At 46.6% G+C, this 19,459-nt stretch overlaps 1 protein-coding gene across 4 annotated transcripts in view; it reads left to right on the forward strand.

Moving 5' to 3' along the window:
- Positions 1-19,459, forward strand: part of NEURL1 (neuralized E3 ubiquitin protein ligase 1) — a 168,207-nt gene that overhangs the window by 62,575 nt on the left and 86,173 nt on the right. The window contains exon 1 of one of the 4 annotated variants that reach the window (XM_075423677.1): positions 6,252-6,302. The exons of 2 other annotated variants lie outside the window; for them this stretch is intronic. In XM_075423677.1, the coding sequence (XP_075279792.1) occupies positions 6,296-6,302 (7 nt within the window). In that variant the 5' untranslated portion in view covers positions 6,252-6,295. Of the gene's footprint in view, positions 1-6,251; positions 6,303-6,740; positions 6,836-19,459 lie in introns of those variants that run through there. One more of the 4 variants, XM_075423676.1, reaches the window with a different exon arrangement.

Consider the following 19,459-nt stretch of genomic DNA (forward strand, 5'->3'; position numbering starts at 1 on the left):
ATAAATCCCATTTCCTATAGGAAGGCCCTGTAGCAGGAGGCTGGGAGGTTTTGGGGTGAGAAGGGGTGCACAGGGAGCCAGTCCTGGGAGAGGATCAGGGACTTCCCTCTACGACTGCAGAAGCCTTTCCAAGCCCAGGCTGAAACTTGGTGCTGGGCACACGTGGTGGGGGCCATTGTCTCGTGGACCTGTGGCGTGGTCCTGCCTGCCCATCTCGCCAGCCCAGAAGATTTCTTTGGGACCCTGCTGCCTTTTGCCGCCCTCTCTGAAGGACTTTCAACAGGGTAATAAAAAGGTGTTTCTCTGCTGGGCTAATATTTACATCACAAACATATGGTGCCTTTGCTTGGTTACAAACATCAGTGCGTGCAAGTGAGAGGCTTTTCTCAGAAAGGGTGGGACAGGAAAACACAGAGGTTATTCTCTCCTGTCATTGTATTTGCTGAGAAAAATCCTTAGAAATTACCCCTCTGAGCCGAGGGAACGTTATTAAGATTACAAAGTCAAGCTCTCAAAAGCTTGCGCACGCTGGAGTGGAAGTTGCCTATCTAACCTTCATTTGTGCCCTGGTGCTGGTGCTCTCCAATTACCTTATTTACCTCTTTGGTTTCACAGAGCTCCTGCCTGTGCTTTCTCCAGAGGGCCTTGAATGAAGATGGTTAGAGAAAATTAACCTGTTGCTTGTAAGATCCTCATTTAACTTTTTGCAAAAACTCAAAATCTGCTTCTCTAGCTCAGGCGGAGAGGCATCGCCTCTTTCTACAGGAATATTGTGAAAACAAAAGTGAAGTTTGCTCAACAGTCACATGTTAAAGGGGAAATGCCATAAAAATGTTGATGATTCCAGCTGGTAATTTCATTTTTCAGTGCAGAGTTTGGACATTGCCTATGATAAAGTGTGAACAAGCTGCTTTATGTAAAATAAGGGATATATATTGTACCAGTATTCCCTGTAGCTCTGTGTGGAAAAATACTATGCTTTTGTCGCTAAAGGCTGTCATAGTGCCTTATCATGTGGAATGATGCTGTTTGAAGCTTCCAGACGTTGAATAGCCACAGAACTGGGCTTGATATACAGATTTCTCAGTCCTGCCATGCTGTTGTCGTGCTGTGCCTCCAGTCAGAGTGAAAGTAGAGGTACTCACATGAGATGAAAGAAAATCTTTGCTTGAAGATAGAAACTTTAGTTTTCTTTCTGGTTCCTATGCTTGTTCTGAAAGCAAAAGTCAGCTCTGTGAAATGAGCGTTATAAATCAGCATTTCTTTGTTTTTTTTTAAATTACAATGTTTCTTCTAGTGAGATGCTTTTATCTTCATTTTCCATTACATTTGGATAGACCTGAAATTCTTTTGAAATGTGTTGTGCTTGAAGACTTGGTCTGAAATGGCAGCAAGAGGCTAAACTATTAATGTGAATTTAGCATGTAAAGAAAGGTGAGGACTGGAGGCATTCGAAGGCACAGTCAGTGTCATGCACAGCATTTTACTTTCCCTCAGGAATGGGCTTTTGGCAGATTCAAGGGGATGTTGCCTCAAAGCAGGCAGAGATTTTCTGTATCTTCTAAAAGTTACTTTTCAGAAACACAGTTTAGCCCTATGTAATGCTTTATTGCAAGGCGCAGCTTACGTTGATATCTGTCGTCTCCAGTCTATGCTACCTTGTGCTGTTCCACAGGGCTTTCCTGATATATTATCCCAAAAATATTCAAGGAAGAGAGGGAACTCTTGTCTTTTGGGACATTAATTTCTTTCCTGATACTTTCATACACTAAGTCACTGTCTTTGAAGATAAACCCTGTATCCAGTGGGGGCTTGCGAGAGTCTTTGCATGCTGATGGAGAAACGTTGTGCGACTTGGCCTGAGGTTGGTTTGGTTCCTTGCCTTGGAAATCCTTCTCACTGCTCAGCCTCCTGCCCCTTTCCAGCACTGCTCTTCCCTGCCTTCACTCCTGCAGGTAGTTGCACAGGGAGGTTATGACAAAACACCGAGCTCTGGCAGGGTCGGAGTTAAACCTGGGATGTCCGTGGCAGCTTTGGCTTCAGGTGTCGCAGCCCCGAGCAGCGACATGAGACCTTGGGCTCTCCTGTCGCTGCCGCATCTCCTTCACTGAATCAGTCTGCATCTGGGCATCCATTACAACACCTCGCTGATATCTTCATTGCCCTGCCAAGAGGCAGCCTTCACCGCTGTGCCGCTGCGGCTCCTGTCACTGGAGCAAACACAACTGATGTCTCATTTACGCTGAGTGGAAATGTGAGGTGGATATTCAGCCGAAAGATTTTCCCTGTCCTTAAATTCCCCATTCTGCTGTGCCCGCAGACAATTGTACCGGGATAACTGAGCACTTGGGTTAGTGATTGTGGTGCCGTAGTTTGTAGGTTTGAATGGTGATTTTTAGAATTTCAGCCAGGATTTTGAATTTACTTTGACTCACATGTTGAGATTTGACTTTCATCCAGAGTTGCAGCTTTATAATAATGCTTATAATGACATAACTCATTGTATTCTCAAATGGATGCATAAATATCAACTAATCAGCATACCTTTTGCTAGGGCAGTACCTGTATTCTTTGCATTACAGATAAAGAATTGAAAGCAGAGACACGCCTTTGGTCTAAGCCCCCTCCATTAACTGCAAAAAGTTAATGCTAAAAGGATGCATAGAAAGTAAGACTTCCTAGCACTGGTCCCCGTTTCTTGTGCACTAGTGCATGCTGGTGAAATGTTTTCTCTTGGATGCTTTCCTGTTGAGAACATTGTTTTTCCTCTGGAGTTACGGTGGCAGAAGTTCCTGGAGGAAATCTGTTTTCTGTACAGGTGAAGTTTCCCCTCTAATAGCAGTCAGAAAGTTGCACTGAAAAAAGACTTGAGAATGTGTTCCCCTAAATTCTCCTGTCTTTCTAGATGGTCTCCAGCTTTTTGCTTAGAGCTACTGTATCGAGTGGAAAAGGACATTTTCTAGTCAATCTGTGTGTTACCATAAAGTCAAGTGCAAGTAGTAATAGAGAAATTGATGGCATCTTTATAAACATAAAAATCATTAAGAGATGATTCTCTGTCCCTGGCAAACATCAGACTGATTTCCACAGTTCCTTCCTTTCCCCCATACTGATACTCAAGGAAGCTTTTTGGACTGTTTCTTGGTGGGATGTCTCTACCTGCAGCACAGTTGAAGTGGGTGAAACCCACATCAAGAGAGGTTTTATTGCTTGTTTTGTCTTGCTTATGAAAAGTAAACTCCATTTCTCCATAGAGCTAGATCCAGCCCCAAAACAGTTTTAGCTGCATGAGACTCGCATGAACTGGAATTTCATTTTGCTGTCCCAGCCTGTGTGTATGTATAATCTTATCCTTGATCTCCATGAGATGGATGTTTCATCCTCTCCTTCTTCCCTGTCTCTTTGTACCGTTTTCTATGTGTCGTCCTGCGCAAGGCAAGGCAGGTCTCTGCAGAGATGGCTTTTCCTGCAGGTGTCTCTGCTGCTTTCCATCATTTGGGGTGGAATGGTCTGTTTGGCCATGTTGAGATGTCTTTTCCCAGACCATGGTGGATCTTGGGCATCCTCCTTGCTTACTGCTAGCCTTTTGACCAGGACACCAGGGAAGCGGTGCAGCTGCTTACCACCCCTCAACTTCATACCCAAACCCACTGCCCAGTGCCCAGGGCTGGGGGTTTTATCGCAGGAGGGGTGGGAGAGGTGCCCCGTTGTCTGCTCAAGGGTGGCTTGGAAAGATGCAAGGTTTTAGGCTAATACACAGCCTGATGACCGTGAATCTATCTGCGTTAAGTCCTCTGCAGCCTCAGCATCCTACTCTTGTGGTTAATAAGTCTATTTAGGAAGATCGGACATTGCCTCAAAATATTCCTGCAGCAGATTCCTCCCGGCTTGGATGCAGTGCTGCTGCTTGGCCAGAGCTTGCTGGACACTGTTCTTGAGTGGGAATGGATTTAGAGGCTGGGTTTCTGTTAGGTCCAGCCTTTGTCAGTGATTTAGAAGAGAGCACAAATGGGACATTATTGATTTTTGTACTTGATGCCAAAATGGGAGGCCTTGCCCATATTGGGAAAAGCAGAGAAGATGCCCAAGGGGACCTAGAGGGTATCGGCATAGAGAACTGTAAAATAGGAACAAGGTTGCAGGTGAGTTTTCTTTGTCTAGAGAAAAATCATAAACATGAAAGACTGAAGAGGAACTTCAAAAAGGGCAAGGTCTGAAGTGGACATGGAGGTGATAAGAACAAACGAGAAACAAGTTCTGGCACGACATGGCTGTGAAGGAAAGATTTGCCTTCTGGCAAATAATCCTCGAGGAATTATCACGGAACAGGGCGGACAGGCCGTTTGAGTACCGTGGATGGCTCTGTGGGGCTGTGAGCCCAGGACCACTGAGTGAAGTTTGGGAGAGGGGGGTTGATGGATATTTTTTTCCAAAAAAATTTGCAATTTTTAAATCAATTGAAATTGTTTATCATTTTCTGCCAAATGGATGACTCATTCTGGCAGCCTGCCCTCTCCACCCCCAACCCAGACAAACAAAGTCAATAAGTTGCAAAAAAAAAAAAAAAAATCTGAAAAGATAACAATTTAAAATTTTCCTTTTGGTATATTCAAAACAAAGGGCTTAATGGTTTTTTAAGACATCATTTCAGAGCTGGATTCAATGATCATAACTTGAAAAAATGAAGTAAAAATAACTCTGAAAATAAAATGCTTCATTCTGGGTTAAAGAAACATTTTGTTCAGCGAGACGCACAAAGCATTCGGTTTTGGGCCAACATGAAATCGTATTTTTTTTCCTAGCAATCTCTTGGTTGAGGCACTGAACCAAGAAGTCAATTATTCACAGAGCTGTAGCAAGATTAAGGTGAGGATGGAAAGCAGAGCTGAAATGAGAAACTGAGAGAGAAAATTTGGGGTTGAATGTCCAAGTCCATCTCCATTCCTCCCAGTGGAAGGTGGTGGTTGATGGCGTGAGCGCCTGGACCCTTTGCTGCCAGCCCGAGTGGGTGTGTTGCCTGCCAGGAGGTGAAACCGGCAATGTCCCTGTGGGAGCAAAGCTGGGGTGTTGTGATGGGCTGGCGTGACCTGAGAGATGTCCCGCACCCGTTGGGATGCGGGGGCCAGGCTGCGGTGCTTCTGGGGACGCGTCCTCAACCCGCGCTGGTGCTGCTGTAAATGCAGCATCGTCTGAGAGGGGAAGGGGAAAAAAAAATAGAAGGGAAAAGAAAAAAGAGGAAGAGTCTTCTGCCAAGAAGCTGCCATAAGCTCTGCAGAGTGTGACTTTGGGCAGGGAGGAGCGGAGCGCTGCCTGCGCGCTGCTCAGCTAGGGAAGAGCTGCTGCTTGGCTCTGGGGTCCGGGTGTGAGTCTCCCTGGCCGGGCAGGCGGGAGCTGGTGGGTGAGACGGCGGTGGTGCCTGGCTGCTGCTGTGGGGTTGGGAGAGGCTCCTTTCGCAGGTTGGAAGTGCTGGGCACAGCTTTCCTCACGCGCTCAGTGTTAGTGCAAACACCCTGACTGTGCTTTTTGGCTTGGGCTTCTTTTTGCATGCTATTTTTTTTTTTTTTTCTCCCAGAACTGCTGAGACCTCAGCACCCAGCCACCCTAGGCAATAATCCTTACAATACAGGCGAGAGAAAACCTTATTTCCCATTTTTCCGGTGGCAGAGTCAAGGCAGTGGGATGGCAGGATCTGCCCAGCGCCATGGTAAGAGTTGGGAGGCAGAGCTGCACTCGCCGCTGTGGGAGTTTGACTCCCGCTCCTTCGCAGAGTGAAGAGGAGCTGCGGCGCAGCGTAAAGGTGCATGAACTAGTTTTAAAAGAGCCAGCTGGGCTACGCCAAGGCCGGCTGTGGCGGCTCGGTGCCTGCTGTGTTAATTTACCCTTGGAGCAGCGGACAGGAGAGCTGGAGGGAGACGTGCCTGTGGGCAGGGGTGTGCGATGCCAGAGGTGGAGAGGAGGGAACGAGCAAGCTCCTGCACGAACCGCGGGGTGCAGAGAGCAACTGAGGGACCAGCCCTGTGTGCGGTACCCCGCACACCTCCCTGCACCAGCCTCGGCATCCTCCCCGCTTTCCATAACGCTGGTCGTTATCCGTCAGCAGAGGTAATGAGCTGGCGAGCAGGGCAGCATTGTATCTGGGCTGAGCACGCGAGCCTCGCACAAAAGAGCTTACGGAGGGTAATGTTTTTATTATTACAGGCCGTGGCGAACCCTTATGCATTTCAAGCACTTCATCTTTGCTATTAAATAATTAATAATTAACCAGCAGAGGCCGTTTGAAGACTCCAGTGCGGTGATGTCTGGTAATAATTTTTTTTTTAAAAAAACTTTTATTTTTTAACCCCCCCTTGGCCTTTCTAATTTATCCCGGGGCTTTGTGCGAAGATACCGAACCGCTGCCTAGGGAAAGTTTCGGATGGCCGAAGCCGCTTGGTTTTCATAAACGAGTCCTCGAGGTGTTTCCAGAGGAGCTGGCAGTGCCTCCGGCCTCGCCCTTGGGGTGGCCGGGGAGCCGGGTACCGCGTGTGGGTGCGGTGGGACTGCGCGCGGTGTGCGGGGCGGGGGGGGGGCACGCGGGCACACCGCACCGATGCCCCGCCGCACCGATGCCCCGCCGGCGGCTATTTCAGGAAGCCGCGGAGTCTCCTCCTTCTTATGTAAATAAAGATGACAGCTCCCAGGGCCGGTGCCGCGGCGGGAGGCGCGGGAGTGGGTGGCGGCTGCCGGCGCGGGGCGGCCGGTTCCCGCCGGGGCCGCAGGCGCGGAGCGGGGCCGCCGGGGCCCCCCACGGGCTGCGCCGCCATGGGGGGGCAGGTGACGAGGGGCCTGCTCTGCGGTAAGGACCGGCCCTGCGCGGCGGGGGAGCGGGGAAGGTGAGGCGGGGGGTGCGGGCTTGGCCGCCCGGAGCATCCTCCATCGCCCCGCCGCCGGGCGGGGTGGCCGAAGAGGAAGCCCCGGGCTGGGGCTGAGGGGGGGATGCCTGCCTGGGCAGCGCTGCCGGGGGTGTGGGGGGCTGTGCGTGTGCGCTGCCCGACGGTGCCCACCGGGGACGGGTCGGCGGAGCCTCGGTGAAGGTGACTGGAAGGCAGCTTGGCCGGCTCTCGACACGGTCACCTCCTTCTTCCTTCCAGCCAGCGGGTTTCTTCTCAACCGATTTATTTTGTTTTGAATCGGTGCGGTCTGGGAAACGGACGTTGGTCTGGGCTGGCTGTTCTCAGCCGAAGCGACGGATGAAGTGCAGCGTGCCGGCTGCGTCGGCTGGGCAGCGCAGCGCGGGCGAGGGACGGGAATATCCCACGCAGGCCGACGCCGAAACAGAATGTGAATCCACAGACAGCGCGCGGTACTGGCCGTGGCCCTGTCAGCACGGATCTCGGGCCGTAAATGCTCCTGTGAGAGTGTTGCACTCCTTAAATATCAAAGTTGCCCATTGCTCTGAAATGTTCTCTTTGACTTTGGGTGTAGTAAAAGCGCTGCGTGTTCAGTGCGGTACGAATGTGTTTTCAGTGATGCTTCCTTGTTACAATAGTAAATACGGGTATGAAAGGCGCAGGTGAAGTGTTGCGTGGGCTTGGGGTATCTCGTATCCTTTCTTTGAACAGAGATGCATGAGGTGCATACGCTTCGGCTGTGAATATTCACGTTACAGTCCTGATTCTTCTCATATTTGCCACCAAGTCCAAACCCTATAGTTTAAGGAACAAATGGATGTAGGAGGTAGATTACTTTCTCTCTAAACGTATTTAGCAAGCATGTCTCAGTAGAGATTTGCATTTGTTCATGGTTTGCGTCTTGGAAGTTTTATCCGTGGTCTGACCTTATTTCTTCTCTAATCTCACGATATACGTGCAATATGCAGGATAACAGTACTGTCAGGTCAACAGAAATAAATTGCTCTGGCTGTCATCTTGTGATTGTAACTGCCTTTTCCCCTTTGAAGCATTATTTGAATGAGTTGGGGGGAAAAAAAAAAAAGAAAACCTGGCTGGGAAAGAAGAATAGCTATATATGTCTGCTGTGTGTGCCAGGGACTTGGCATTCCTGCTGGGGCTTTCTCCTGCCTGCAGCCAGCTGCGCAGTAATCCTGCAACTTCTGCCTTTCAGCGATTCTACTCTAGCAAGCATGGTTCTCTCTAATTTTTATTTTATCGGGACAGGGAAACTAATGAAGAGATGTGGGTAATTAACTCAAATTTCCCTCTTCATACAGAGGGACTACAGAGGTGATGCACTGCTGTGTTTAGCACAGAAACACTTTAAGAAAAAATGGATGTGCATTATATTTTTTAAATAATAAATAATAAAAAGTCATGCAACAAAGCACATTCAACAAAAATAGACTGCATCTGCACTTGTGGTTTGTCTGTGGCTACCATTCTTCCAGTTCCATCTTTCTGCTGAGTAATTCTGTTTCAGATGTGTTTCAAAACAGCTGGGGCGAAAGAACCAAAACCTTATCCATTTCTCAGAAGGATCATTGCAAATGAGTGTAGTAGTACTGAAACGAGTTGTACTGGCAGCCCTGGGGGCTTACGTTCTTTGTTTTTAGAAAGCACAGGTAAAGCATAAATTCATGTCCTCCAGACATTTCTGGTGACCTCTCTGTTTTGCAAGCATGGGCTGGGATTTTCACAAGCACCTAAGTAATTTAACCTTGCTGAAAACTGTCTCAGATGGGGAGATACTGCACGGGCTGGCTGCTTGTGGCTCTGCTGGGCTGGTCCCACGGAGGCAGCCGGTTTCCCAGAGATGTGTGCCCAGAGCGGTGCACCGGGTCCCGGCCTCCTCCAGGGCCCATGCTGACCTTGGCGGGGTCAGAAAAGGGAATTGAGATAAAAGCTCCTGAATAGGATTATGAAGGAGGCACCCTTTCAAAAAAGCATAAAACCAGGGTGGTGATTTTAAAAGGCAGTCGGTGCCCTGATGTAAGGGCAGAGGTTTATAGCAGTCAGGTGCGACCATACAGAGACTGTCACCATGAGGAGCACCTGGCTTCATTTTACCCTCTTTCACCCTCAAATCTGCTTTCAAGCAGCCAAGGAAAGCCACGCAGCATTCCTCCTGTGCAGAGGGGTCTCAGCATCCTTTGGCACGGGGAAAGGCATGGGTGGGCGAAGCACGATGCTCACGGATGCGTGGTCAGTGGTGGTGACGCTGGGTGTCCCTGGACCTGCACTGCTGCTCGGGTCTATTATGTGAAGCCCTGCAAGCTGGCGCTGTGCTAATGCTATCTGAGCCATATGGTGAGGTACCTCTGTGCTCGTGTAGGCAGACATTGAAAACGCTGCTTTCCTGTTGACACAGTGGCAGTGCAGGAAAGCCACACTAGTCTGTCCTAGTGGTGGAGTTAGTGGGTGCTGAATGGGCACCTGAAGGAAAGTTTCCCACTTGATGGGACTGGGAGGAAAAATAAGCTTTGAGCTAGGGTCACTGAAGCATCAGTTGCCTGAGCTTCCTGGGAGAGACCCACCTCCGACTTCACTGCTCACTAGCAAACGAACCCCAGCGGGCTTGTGCCATGAAAGGCAGTACCTTTGTTTTTGAAAGGAGACATCTGATGGCTTGACATGCTGGGACATGGGAGCTGGTCACTCTTCTTCTCGGTGAAATGACATGCATTGCCCAAGCGTCCTCATGCAGTTTTCATCTATGTCCCTGTGCTTGGCACTGTGATGGCCTCTGCTCCTCTTCCCCATTCCCTCTCCCTGTCCCACCGCCATCCACAGAAGTCCTCAGGGTGCTTTCCAGAGCTCTCTATGCAAGGAGAAGAGAAGTCAAAATAGAAAGTTCAAAGGTAACACAAGCTTGATGGACAGGATGTTCACTTGCTATTTAAAAAGTAATATCTATACATGTGGTGTTTATTTTAATATTTTAAACAGGAAATGTTAATATGATTGCTTGTGGTTCATCTAAGGCGGATTGCTTCAAGAATGACTGTGTGCTATGGTATTCCTAGAACACAGGCAGAGTTTGCTAAATATTTATATTAAGCTGCTTGCTAGCCAATCGTGCTTGAATCATTTCTCTATTAGATGCATATGTTGTAATACGTATGGTCTTATGCATTTGATTCACCCGTCACTGCTGCAGTAGCTTTTAATTCCTCCTTATGGCTATGAGCGAGGCGCTATTTGCGGAAGAACCTATTCTTGATTTTAGGGGGCTAAATCTAGGAGTTTCTCCCTGAGAAAAAAAACACCTGAGTATTTTTTATTTCACTCAGAACCGAACTAACGCCAAGTGATGGTTTAGCCAAGGAAGCTGCTGCACTGTGCTGAGAGAGGGATTCAGTGTATGCAGACGTGCAGAGGTTAGTGATCAACATGTACATGTCTCTTCCGAGGGCTTTTGACTAGTTAGAGTGTACACGGTGGATTAATTCATATGCAGGGGATATGTGAGTCTGTGCATACCTGCACATTTGCTTGATAACCTTCCCTCCTACAAGTCATAATTACTAATAAGTCCCTCATTGCAGGGCTTTGTTTTATTTTTGCTTTAATTGCGTGTCACAGGCATTCATCAGTGTTTTGCGGTGGACTAATTTTTACAAGGAGCAGGGAAAAAAGTATCTTGGGCCACATTTTCTAAACAGTAATTGTATGGCATCGGTGTAATTGCAAAGAAACCTCTAGAGAGAGGGCGCATCGGGTTTTTAGCCTGGGAAGCGGTACTGATTGACAGATGTGATTTTCAGTTTGAATGACTGAGTTTTTAAGCTGCTTGCAGATGGTGCTCTGTAAGTTGTGGATACAATATGAATAATGGCTCGTGTGTCTTTTCGTGGTGTATGTAGAGGCCCATGTAAGTGTTCTGCATGGCCAGATTTTCCCTTCACCACTTGTAAACAGGCCTGGTGAGCAATGCAGCCACAGTTGTGTGGTTGTGCCGCAAAAAAGGAGAAGGAAGCGGGAGTTATGGTGTAGCAGGGCTCCATCCGTGCTGCATGGCTGTAGGCTTTTGGGTGGCTGTCTGGATTAATTTCCCGTTTCATCAGGACCTTATTTTCCATAGAATTTCCTGCACCTGCCTGGTCATTTATTCCCGTGCAGAAGAGGTGTGAAGTGCTGGCATTGTCCTTCCTCCATGTTTTGTTCTCTCGGAGAACAATTTCTGGGTCTTGCTCGCACGTATTGGTGGGAGGTACGGGATATTTGGGTGCGGTGTGGAAGCCCTCAGCCCTAGCGAGAGCTGCTGAGCTGTGGCTGCAGGGCTTTGGGGAGCAGCAGAGGATGGAGGCCATTTCCCTAGTGTAAAATAGCTACTGTATGCAACTTCATTTATTCTTACTTTGCACAATAGAGCTCTATTTTTAGCTTTCTTTTAATTCCTCATAGTGTAGTGAAGGGTATATCTATATGCAAGTGCTGAAATCAACCCCACGCTTTGTTTCTCATTCTGTATATTCATTGCAATAATCGTTGCAAACACCACGTTTCAGCCCTGCAGTTAATATCACTAAACAGAATTGTACTGCAGTGCGCACTGCTGTACACAACTTCAACTTTAATAATTTCCAACTTCTTACATCTAATTAAAGCTGCAAATATCCAGAAGAAATAAGAAACAATAGCAAAAAAAAAAAAAAAGACCTGATAATGTTTATCGCATGTTAGTGAGATTTCTTTGCAAATTGGTGTTACTTTGTGTTCTTATATCTAAGTTATTGTCTAGATTTTGGAGTAACTTCTCTTTTGATGGAGTGACTGGTGATGGGATCAGCCTCACTAGGGGGTGAACTCCCATGTTCTGCAGACAGTTGCTTGCTGAGAGCTAATATGGGACTGGGGAGAAAAGGCTTTTTCGAAACTCACTCCGCTATCAGCACGACTGATATATAGCCCTGAGAGCGAGTGAGTGTGTGTGTGTATGAAAAATTAATCCTGCTCAGGGTTGGATTAACTGGCACAGAGGACCCGGGGCAGGGTGCCAAAGCAGTGTTGGCATTTGCTGAAAGTGGGGCTCCCAGAGGTTGTTTCAGCTTGTGCCTCTGACCCATGGGTCAGTTGCCAGTGTCCCAAGGTGGCAGATAGTAAAGTGTGTTGACTGCTGACAGCACTGCTGAAGAAGAGGTGTACAATACCTCTGTATATAGAGATTTTATGGGTAACCGTGCTTATACTTCGGAACTGTTCTATTCATTGTGCAAGGCAAATGAGTTTTTCATTAGTTGTGGCAGTATTTGGCTGTAGGGATCTTGCTACGAGAGGTGAGAGCAAAGAGTATCCCCATTCTTATTTTGTCCTTTGCTTTCATGGCGTTTTCCTGTTAGCTTTTCTGTGTCGACTTGATGCTCTGTGCTGGTGGGACCTAGGGACTGAATGTTGTTTGGCAGATTTTGTTGTCTTACTTGTCTCCTCTTTGACTGATCGTCTCCCTCCTTGTTACGGAAGTGCTCTTACCTCTGATCCTTCTTCACCTCTTCCTCACTTAACTCTTGTTTTGTTAAGAATGATGGGTGATATGTTGAGCTATCATTCAATCAATTTAGAGGTAGCAGGTGTCTCTTCAGTAAGATTTGTGGGTTCCTCTGACATTTCCTAGGGAATCATTTGCATGCTTAATCAAAACAAGTACTCCTGCAAACAGATGATTCATATTGTTAATAGTATGAAATAAATTTGCAAAACAAACATAATTATCATTGCTGACATGTCGCAGGAATCAAGAAGAGGTGGTCTCTGGACATATAATGTCAGAATTGATAGGCCTGCTTTCTTTTTATTAATTTTACGTTGTTGATATCCATGCAAGCAGGGGGTTGCACTGAGATCAATCTAAAAAAGATTAATCCTAAAGGAAAGAGAGTTTTCCTGGAAAGTGAAAGCAAAGCAAAGAATTGATCCCAATTGACTGCCCTTGGGAATCGATGGGGATTACTGATGGCACAGCAGGGTGCTGAGCTGCAGGTCAGGAGAGATCTTGTCTCCCAGAAGCTAAATTAGAGCGTGGCTGCCAGCTGCAGGCCTGGCAGTACGAGTGCCCACAGTCAGAGCATATGCTGCCGCCCTGCGTATCGCTGTGCTTCGCTCTAGGATTGATTCCTGCTAGCGTTGTTGTCTGTTCATTTTTGTCACCATCTATCCCTCTCTAAACCAGTGTTTTACTTTGAAAACGTGTTTATCTGAGTGAAGCTGGTCCAGAACGAGTCAGAGCTGCCTGCTCTGTAGCTCTCATGGAGTTAGTCTCACCGGTATTTCTGTTCCTCGACTCAGTCCTTGATTGTCTCTTGAAGGGACACTGTAATTCATTGGCATTAAAACTGACAGTCAAGATGACTGCAGTTGATGGGGCTGGGGAGAGGAGTCCTTTGGTTTGTCTGAAATTTGCTGTGGGTCCAACAGCACAGCAAATGGGGTGGGCTCAGAGAGAGCCGTGATAATTGATCGGATGCACGAACATATCTTTCCAATTAGAAATGTTGATAGCACTTTTATTTTAAAGAAAAAGGGAAAATGGTAAAAAGGGGATAAAATAAAAGCCATATACATTAAAGAACATGATACGGAATGTCAGCAGTGTGGTCCTAGTTCCCCCCTCCCCCCACAACAGCCTCTGTCAGCAGAAATCTGGAGTTCTCACTCTCTCCATAAAGTTAAGATCACTTTTCTATGAGAAGCCTTTGCGATAAACTAAGGCACCTTGCTACGAAAATCAGCTGCTTTTTGTGGTGCAGTTTACACCCTTTTCTGCCTGTACGAGTAAGTATATCGTACTACAGAGGGAAAGCATGGGGGGCTCAAGTAACACCAAGTAAACACAAAGCTGGGCTTGTTCAGCCTGAAGAAGAGAAGGCTGCGAGGGGACCTAATATATACTTACAAATATCTGAAGGGTGGGTGTCAGGAGGATGGGGCCAAACTCTTTCCAGTGGTGCCCAGCGACAGGACAAGGGGCAATGGGCACAAATTGAAGCAGAGGAAGTTCCGTCTGAACACGAGGAAGAACTTCTTCCCTCTGAGGGTGACAGAGCACTGGAACAGGCTTCCCAGGGAGGTTGTGGAGTCTCCTTCTCTGGAGATATTCCAGACCCGCCTGGACGCGGTCCTGTGCAGCCTGCTCTGGGTGACCCTGCTTTGGCAGGAGGGTTGGACTAGATGACCCACAGAGGTCCCTTCTAACCCCTACCGTTCTGTGATTCTGCGAAGTACCCGTGGTCTGAATTTGCTCCACCACGTTGTACACAATGTGGCAGTTCTGCCCAGGGGCTGTGTGAGGCTGGTCACCACGCAAGGTGACCTACCCAGACATACTGGATTAGTCCCCAGGGCTCAAGGAGTTGCTCACAGCAGGCTTTGTCGATAAAGTCTGGAGAACAGAAAAGGACCCAACACCTGTCCCAGGCAGGACGAATTTGCAGTGACCTCTCTGTAAAATTTGCCTGGATAGCAGAGGCTGTTCCCGTCTTTGACTACCTTTGGTGAGAAATCTTTGTGGATTGAAGCACGCAGACTCCCAACGAGCAAGCGCCCACAACTGACTAGCAGATGGCTCAGTGTAGCACTGAAAATGCTGTTTTAGTCTCACTGCAGGTAAAGTCTTTGGGTTGCTTGCTGCAGTTTTGTGAAGATTTCTCTGGCTGATGCAGCCGTATTTTCTCTGTGATAGACTTTAGACCTTGCGGTGCAGCCACATGGCACCACGTGGATACAACGTTGGAAGTTCTTGGCCCACAGACTTGTCAGTGAGAGCAGGACCTGCTGTGAGATGCCAGGGCAGGGCTGAAAATGTGTTTTTCAAGGAACTGTGAGGCTTGTGGCCTGGCTTAGCAGAGCTCAGGCATCGAGGCTGCAACCTCAGAAGCAGTGTCTGTTGAACTGGGAGGCGGTTTGAAGGCAGCATGTACCTGTGTCTGAGTTGCACCTTGGCAGCTGTGGAGGTTGGGTTTTTTTGACTTGGACTCCTGCAAGAGCCTATTCTTCTTCTGTTCCCTGTGAGCTTCCTAGCAACGGAGCCCTTTGCTTGCTCTTCAAAGTTCAAGTGATCCTCAGGCTGCTGCAAGTCCCAGACCTATGATGTCAGCCAGAGGGAAGCTGCTAGCCTCAAGAAGGGTGGGTGGGTTTGAGACTGGGAGAGCTCTCCCACCTGTGGAGAGGAGGTTTCCACCTGCAAAGCAAGGATGGGGACGGTGCTGTGCAGAGCCCCTGAGCGATGCTACCCCCTGCTTTCAAGCACAGAGGGGCAATTGAGCCATAAACCACACCGTGGCACACAAAGAAGCCATTTTAATTTCAGTCTCTGCTGGATACACCACATGGAAAAGAAAATGTGATCAGTGTAAAAAGAAATATTTATGTTTCTAGGAGCAGAGACCTCCCAAATAATTAACATCACTTGACAAACTGCTGTTTAAAATGCAAGTGGTTTAAGTGCTGCAGTTCAGCAGGCATTCGTCACAGCTCTGGCATAAATGTGATACGTGCTGTGGGTTCGTTGCTGCTTTGAAGTAAAGAAGATTTCCGGTAAACATCTTTTGCTTAAGGAAAATATCTCCATGATTTTGCTTTTTCTTGTCCAGAGAAGCTAAATGTTAGAAAACTGACCAAATGGCAAGTTGGTGACAAGGGTGTTGGGAATATGGTTTTGGAATGAAAAAAATCCTGGATTTTAGTTTCTGTTGCACAGATCAGGCTTTTTGTCAAAAGACAGACAGACAGAAATGTTTCATTGGCTTTGGCTTTTGGGAGGAGGAGAGATATGGGAAGGGGCTTTTGCGGGAGATTTTTGGAAGCTACAACTTCAGCTCTGATCTGTCCATAATATTCACAGAGACAACTAAAAGTACTTTAAATAAAACCTTACTTTTCTGTAGGGCTGTGGGAGGTTGACTGGAGACATAAGGATTGTTAAGAACTGTTATTTTTCAAAGGGTAAAAAATAGCACTTTCAAAGAGATTGAGATTAAAAAAAAAAAAAAAAGTCTCTCTGGAAGATAGAAATATGTGGGTGCCTGTAATGTGCAGAAGCATCCCAGATCAAAATGACTTCTGTCTTTGCACATCAAATAGAATCGGATTATTAAATATAAAATAAAGCCTTAAGAATCTATTTCCTTTTACAAAGGCATTATTGATGCTGTGAATTTCATGCAACTTGGAACATTGCTCAGTTTATTTTCTGGTTATCTTAAAGTAGTTCAGTGCCACCCTCTGATTTTTCATCTCCAAAGGGAAAGAGACCATCACTTGCGCTGCCACCTTGTTTTCTGAGTCTGAGTGAATTCCCTCTCTATTTAGAGGGAATGCAAGTTTCTGAGTCTTGATGGGTGCTGGTCCATCTCGCATGGAGCTGGAGCTGCAGCGTGGTAGCATGGTGGGAGTTGCTGTCCTACTCTTAATCAGTGGCTTTGTAAAATTGGCTGAAGAGATCTTGATCAAGTGACACAGCTCTTGACAACGTTCCTGGACAAGCTGTCTCCTTTCTCTCCAGCCCAAGGCTCTATTGCTTAAGCAAGGGTAGGTTTCCCTGTATCTCATTGCTTGGATTTTGGAAGATTACTGGCTGTCCTTCATCTTGCTCTCCTTGGCCTATGTTATTCTGTACATGATTTCTAGCAGTCAGGCTGAGGGATGCAGTAGAAGATCTTATATCATTTTAGAAATTAATTTCTGAACTGGAGATGCAGCAATTACAGCTCCCTGTATCCTTCTTAGGGAGATGTGCAGTGGCATTTAGCATACAAAGGATAAAACATTTAGACTATCTGTTCCCGTGGTCGAAAGGATAAAATGCAAAGAAATATCCTTCAAATGTTCTACAAATAGATTTGAAAGTGTGCTAAAGTCATGCAGCATGTCTGCAAGAGATGGCTGCAGTTCTTACAATGCTCTTCACCAAGGATCCAGCAACCTCGGCCATTTTACCTGAAGATGTTCCTATCCCATTATCTATAAAGTGACTACCTGAGCTCTCTTTATCCGCCTGTGAGTTAGCCCACAGTTTCAGAGACTTTTCTGCTACACTCACACAGCAGAGTTGCTCACTGGGGACTGCAGGCTATGCCTCATCCCAAGCTGACTGCAGCTTCAGACTGACCAGTTACAGGCAATATTGCTTGAAGGAGATTGGGAAGTCCTTTAGCATATGATAACTGGAATCTTTGGAGATTCATTGGCTATATATACATGACAATACACACTTTCCATCTTGTCTTAACCCTGTGCTTTGGGAAATCTGTGCCAGAACCCTCATGGGCAGACTTTATCCGTTTTGTCTTTAGTGTGTGGCAGAAGCCGTAGTTCTATGACACATACGTGCCTGGTGCTGCTGGCTCAGTTCATGCAGGAGGAGGTGGGTGGTATTGTGTGGGCAGCTGTCATAAAGTGTAAATATGGGCAAGTTACCTTAAATAACTTCTGTACTCCAGAGAAGTGATTTTGCAATGCACCCTCTAGGAAAAAATAAAGATTAATAGCAGTCTTGGATTTGTGCAACTTCAATTTGATGAGGAGTATTTTGGGTTTTTACTTTGTGTACTGTGTTTACAGCAGTTCAGATCATGCATTGAGATCTGCTTTTGGGTGCAGAAAACTGATCAGAGAATTGTTTCACGGCCCAGAGGTCTGGATTTGCAGACTCCAGCTTAACAGCTGCATCTCTGTGCTGGCAGGAAGGAACATCTGTCAGGGATGCAGTGTGGTCCTTATTAAATTATGATTTAGAGCTGTGGCTTAGAGAAACAGGCACAATTATATACTAAAAATAAAATACAATCCAGTGGTCTCTGTTAGTGGAAGAAATGCCCCTTAGCTGGACAAAGACTAAAGGATTTTCCACATTTTTTCAAGCTACAAAGAGCAAGGAAAATGGATGAATGGATTGGCCTCCACACTTAATTGCTCCTTGCTCTTCTGAAATAGTGTAGGTGTCTTTCCACCAAGAGAATAAAGCCCCCTGAGCCCTTTAGGCTTGTTTCCAATTTGCAGATGACCTTCAAGGCAGTCACACCATGAATGTGGCTACATCAGGAACAATGCTCTCACGACATTGAATTTCTTCCTCTTTCCACTCTTGTCAATACCCCAATATGCAAAAATGCCCTTTTGCATGAATTTTAAAACAGCGTGTTGTTCCTCTTCCAAGCTGGCTTGCTTTTCTAGCACATCTCTCTTCCTTCAGCTATTTAGAAATGCAGTCATCTTTTTATCTTCATGTTGTTCCCCCCGAGACACCTGCTACATGTTACCCAACTTCAGTAAACGATAACTGGTCATCTGAGTCAGGAAAGATCTCGTGAGCAAGTCTGGAGCAGTATAAAATTGCTGAAGACTGAATCACTGGGAAATTTTCTTCTGCATAGCTTGCACACATTGATGTTAACACAATTTCCAAGCTAGGGGTGGCAAAGCTTCCTTGGCACCCTCTCGTAAGAAACATTGGGGTAGCCTCCTCTATAGAACGACTTGAGGGGTTGACTCTGTTACCCGAGTCGTAAGAAAATAATGATGAAAGTTTATGGGAGATCTGTGAGGGCTTATAATGAAAGGGCATTGAGCTTCTAGTCTGAGTGTACTTTTGTCTGTGCAAATCAGAGAGGACTGGAGCTCTTTCATGTGCTGTTACTGTGACAGAAGAGGTGTGGTGTCACCTTCCTCTGTGCGCTGGTGCAAAGAATCGCATCGGCTGTGCGTATTGAACAGCACATGTCCTGACAGACTCGTTCAAATCAACTGAAATTCAGATAAAATGTACTATTACTTACAAAGTTAGCTTCCTCTTACCCCCATTTATTTGCTGTTTTTTTTTTCTTATATGCAGACTGTAAACAGTTCGGGGCAAGACCCATCTCTTCTTTCTATCTTTGTGAGATTCAGCATGAGGGGGTGGCTAGCAGATATGATCACTTTTAAAGAAACAAAACATCTCTATCTGCTTTTGTCCTCAGACAAGAAGGATTTGACACCCTTGTCGTTTTACTGGCTGACCTGTTGCAGCAGATGCTGAGGAAAGCAAGTTGCTGTATGGACTACTCCAGCAGATATTTATAGGAAAACATTAAGTAAGAACTTTGTGGGTCTGGCATGGGAATTGCTGTGGAGGATGATGGAATAGTATCCACGCTTTTTCTTTGGAATAAGCACCAGGGATGCTGTTTATCTTTGTTAAAATAAACTGTAACTTTATGCCCTGACTGGCTGTTGAAATGTGATGTTTTAATTCAGTGGGCCAGGTTCAGATGCTGGTTTGCTAAAGAAACAGGTTTTATTACTGGTAAAGGGTGTTTAAAATGGTGCAAGCGATGTGCTGCAGAGCCAGATGAGAGCGAGAAAGTCAATAATTTAGATTCCACTTGTGACTGTGGTACAGAAAGTGCAGATTAATGAAGGAATGCATGCGTGGATGGCCAAATTCTTGCGTAAAGGGAGAAACGTTGCCCTTTCTTTTGATTTTGCCTCAGCAGTACTTAAATTATTTGCCCCCTTCCCCCCCCCCCCCCCTCCCCCCAAATATTTAATTG

The sequence above is a fragment of the Opisthocomus hoazin genome, chromosome 6 (genome assembly GCF_030867145.1).
Source record: "Opisthocomus hoazin isolate bOpiHoa1 chromosome 6, bOpiHoa1.hap1, whole genome shotgun sequence".
NCBI lineage: Eukaryota > Metazoa > Chordata > Aves > Opisthocomiformes > Opisthocomidae > Opisthocomus > Opisthocomus hoazin.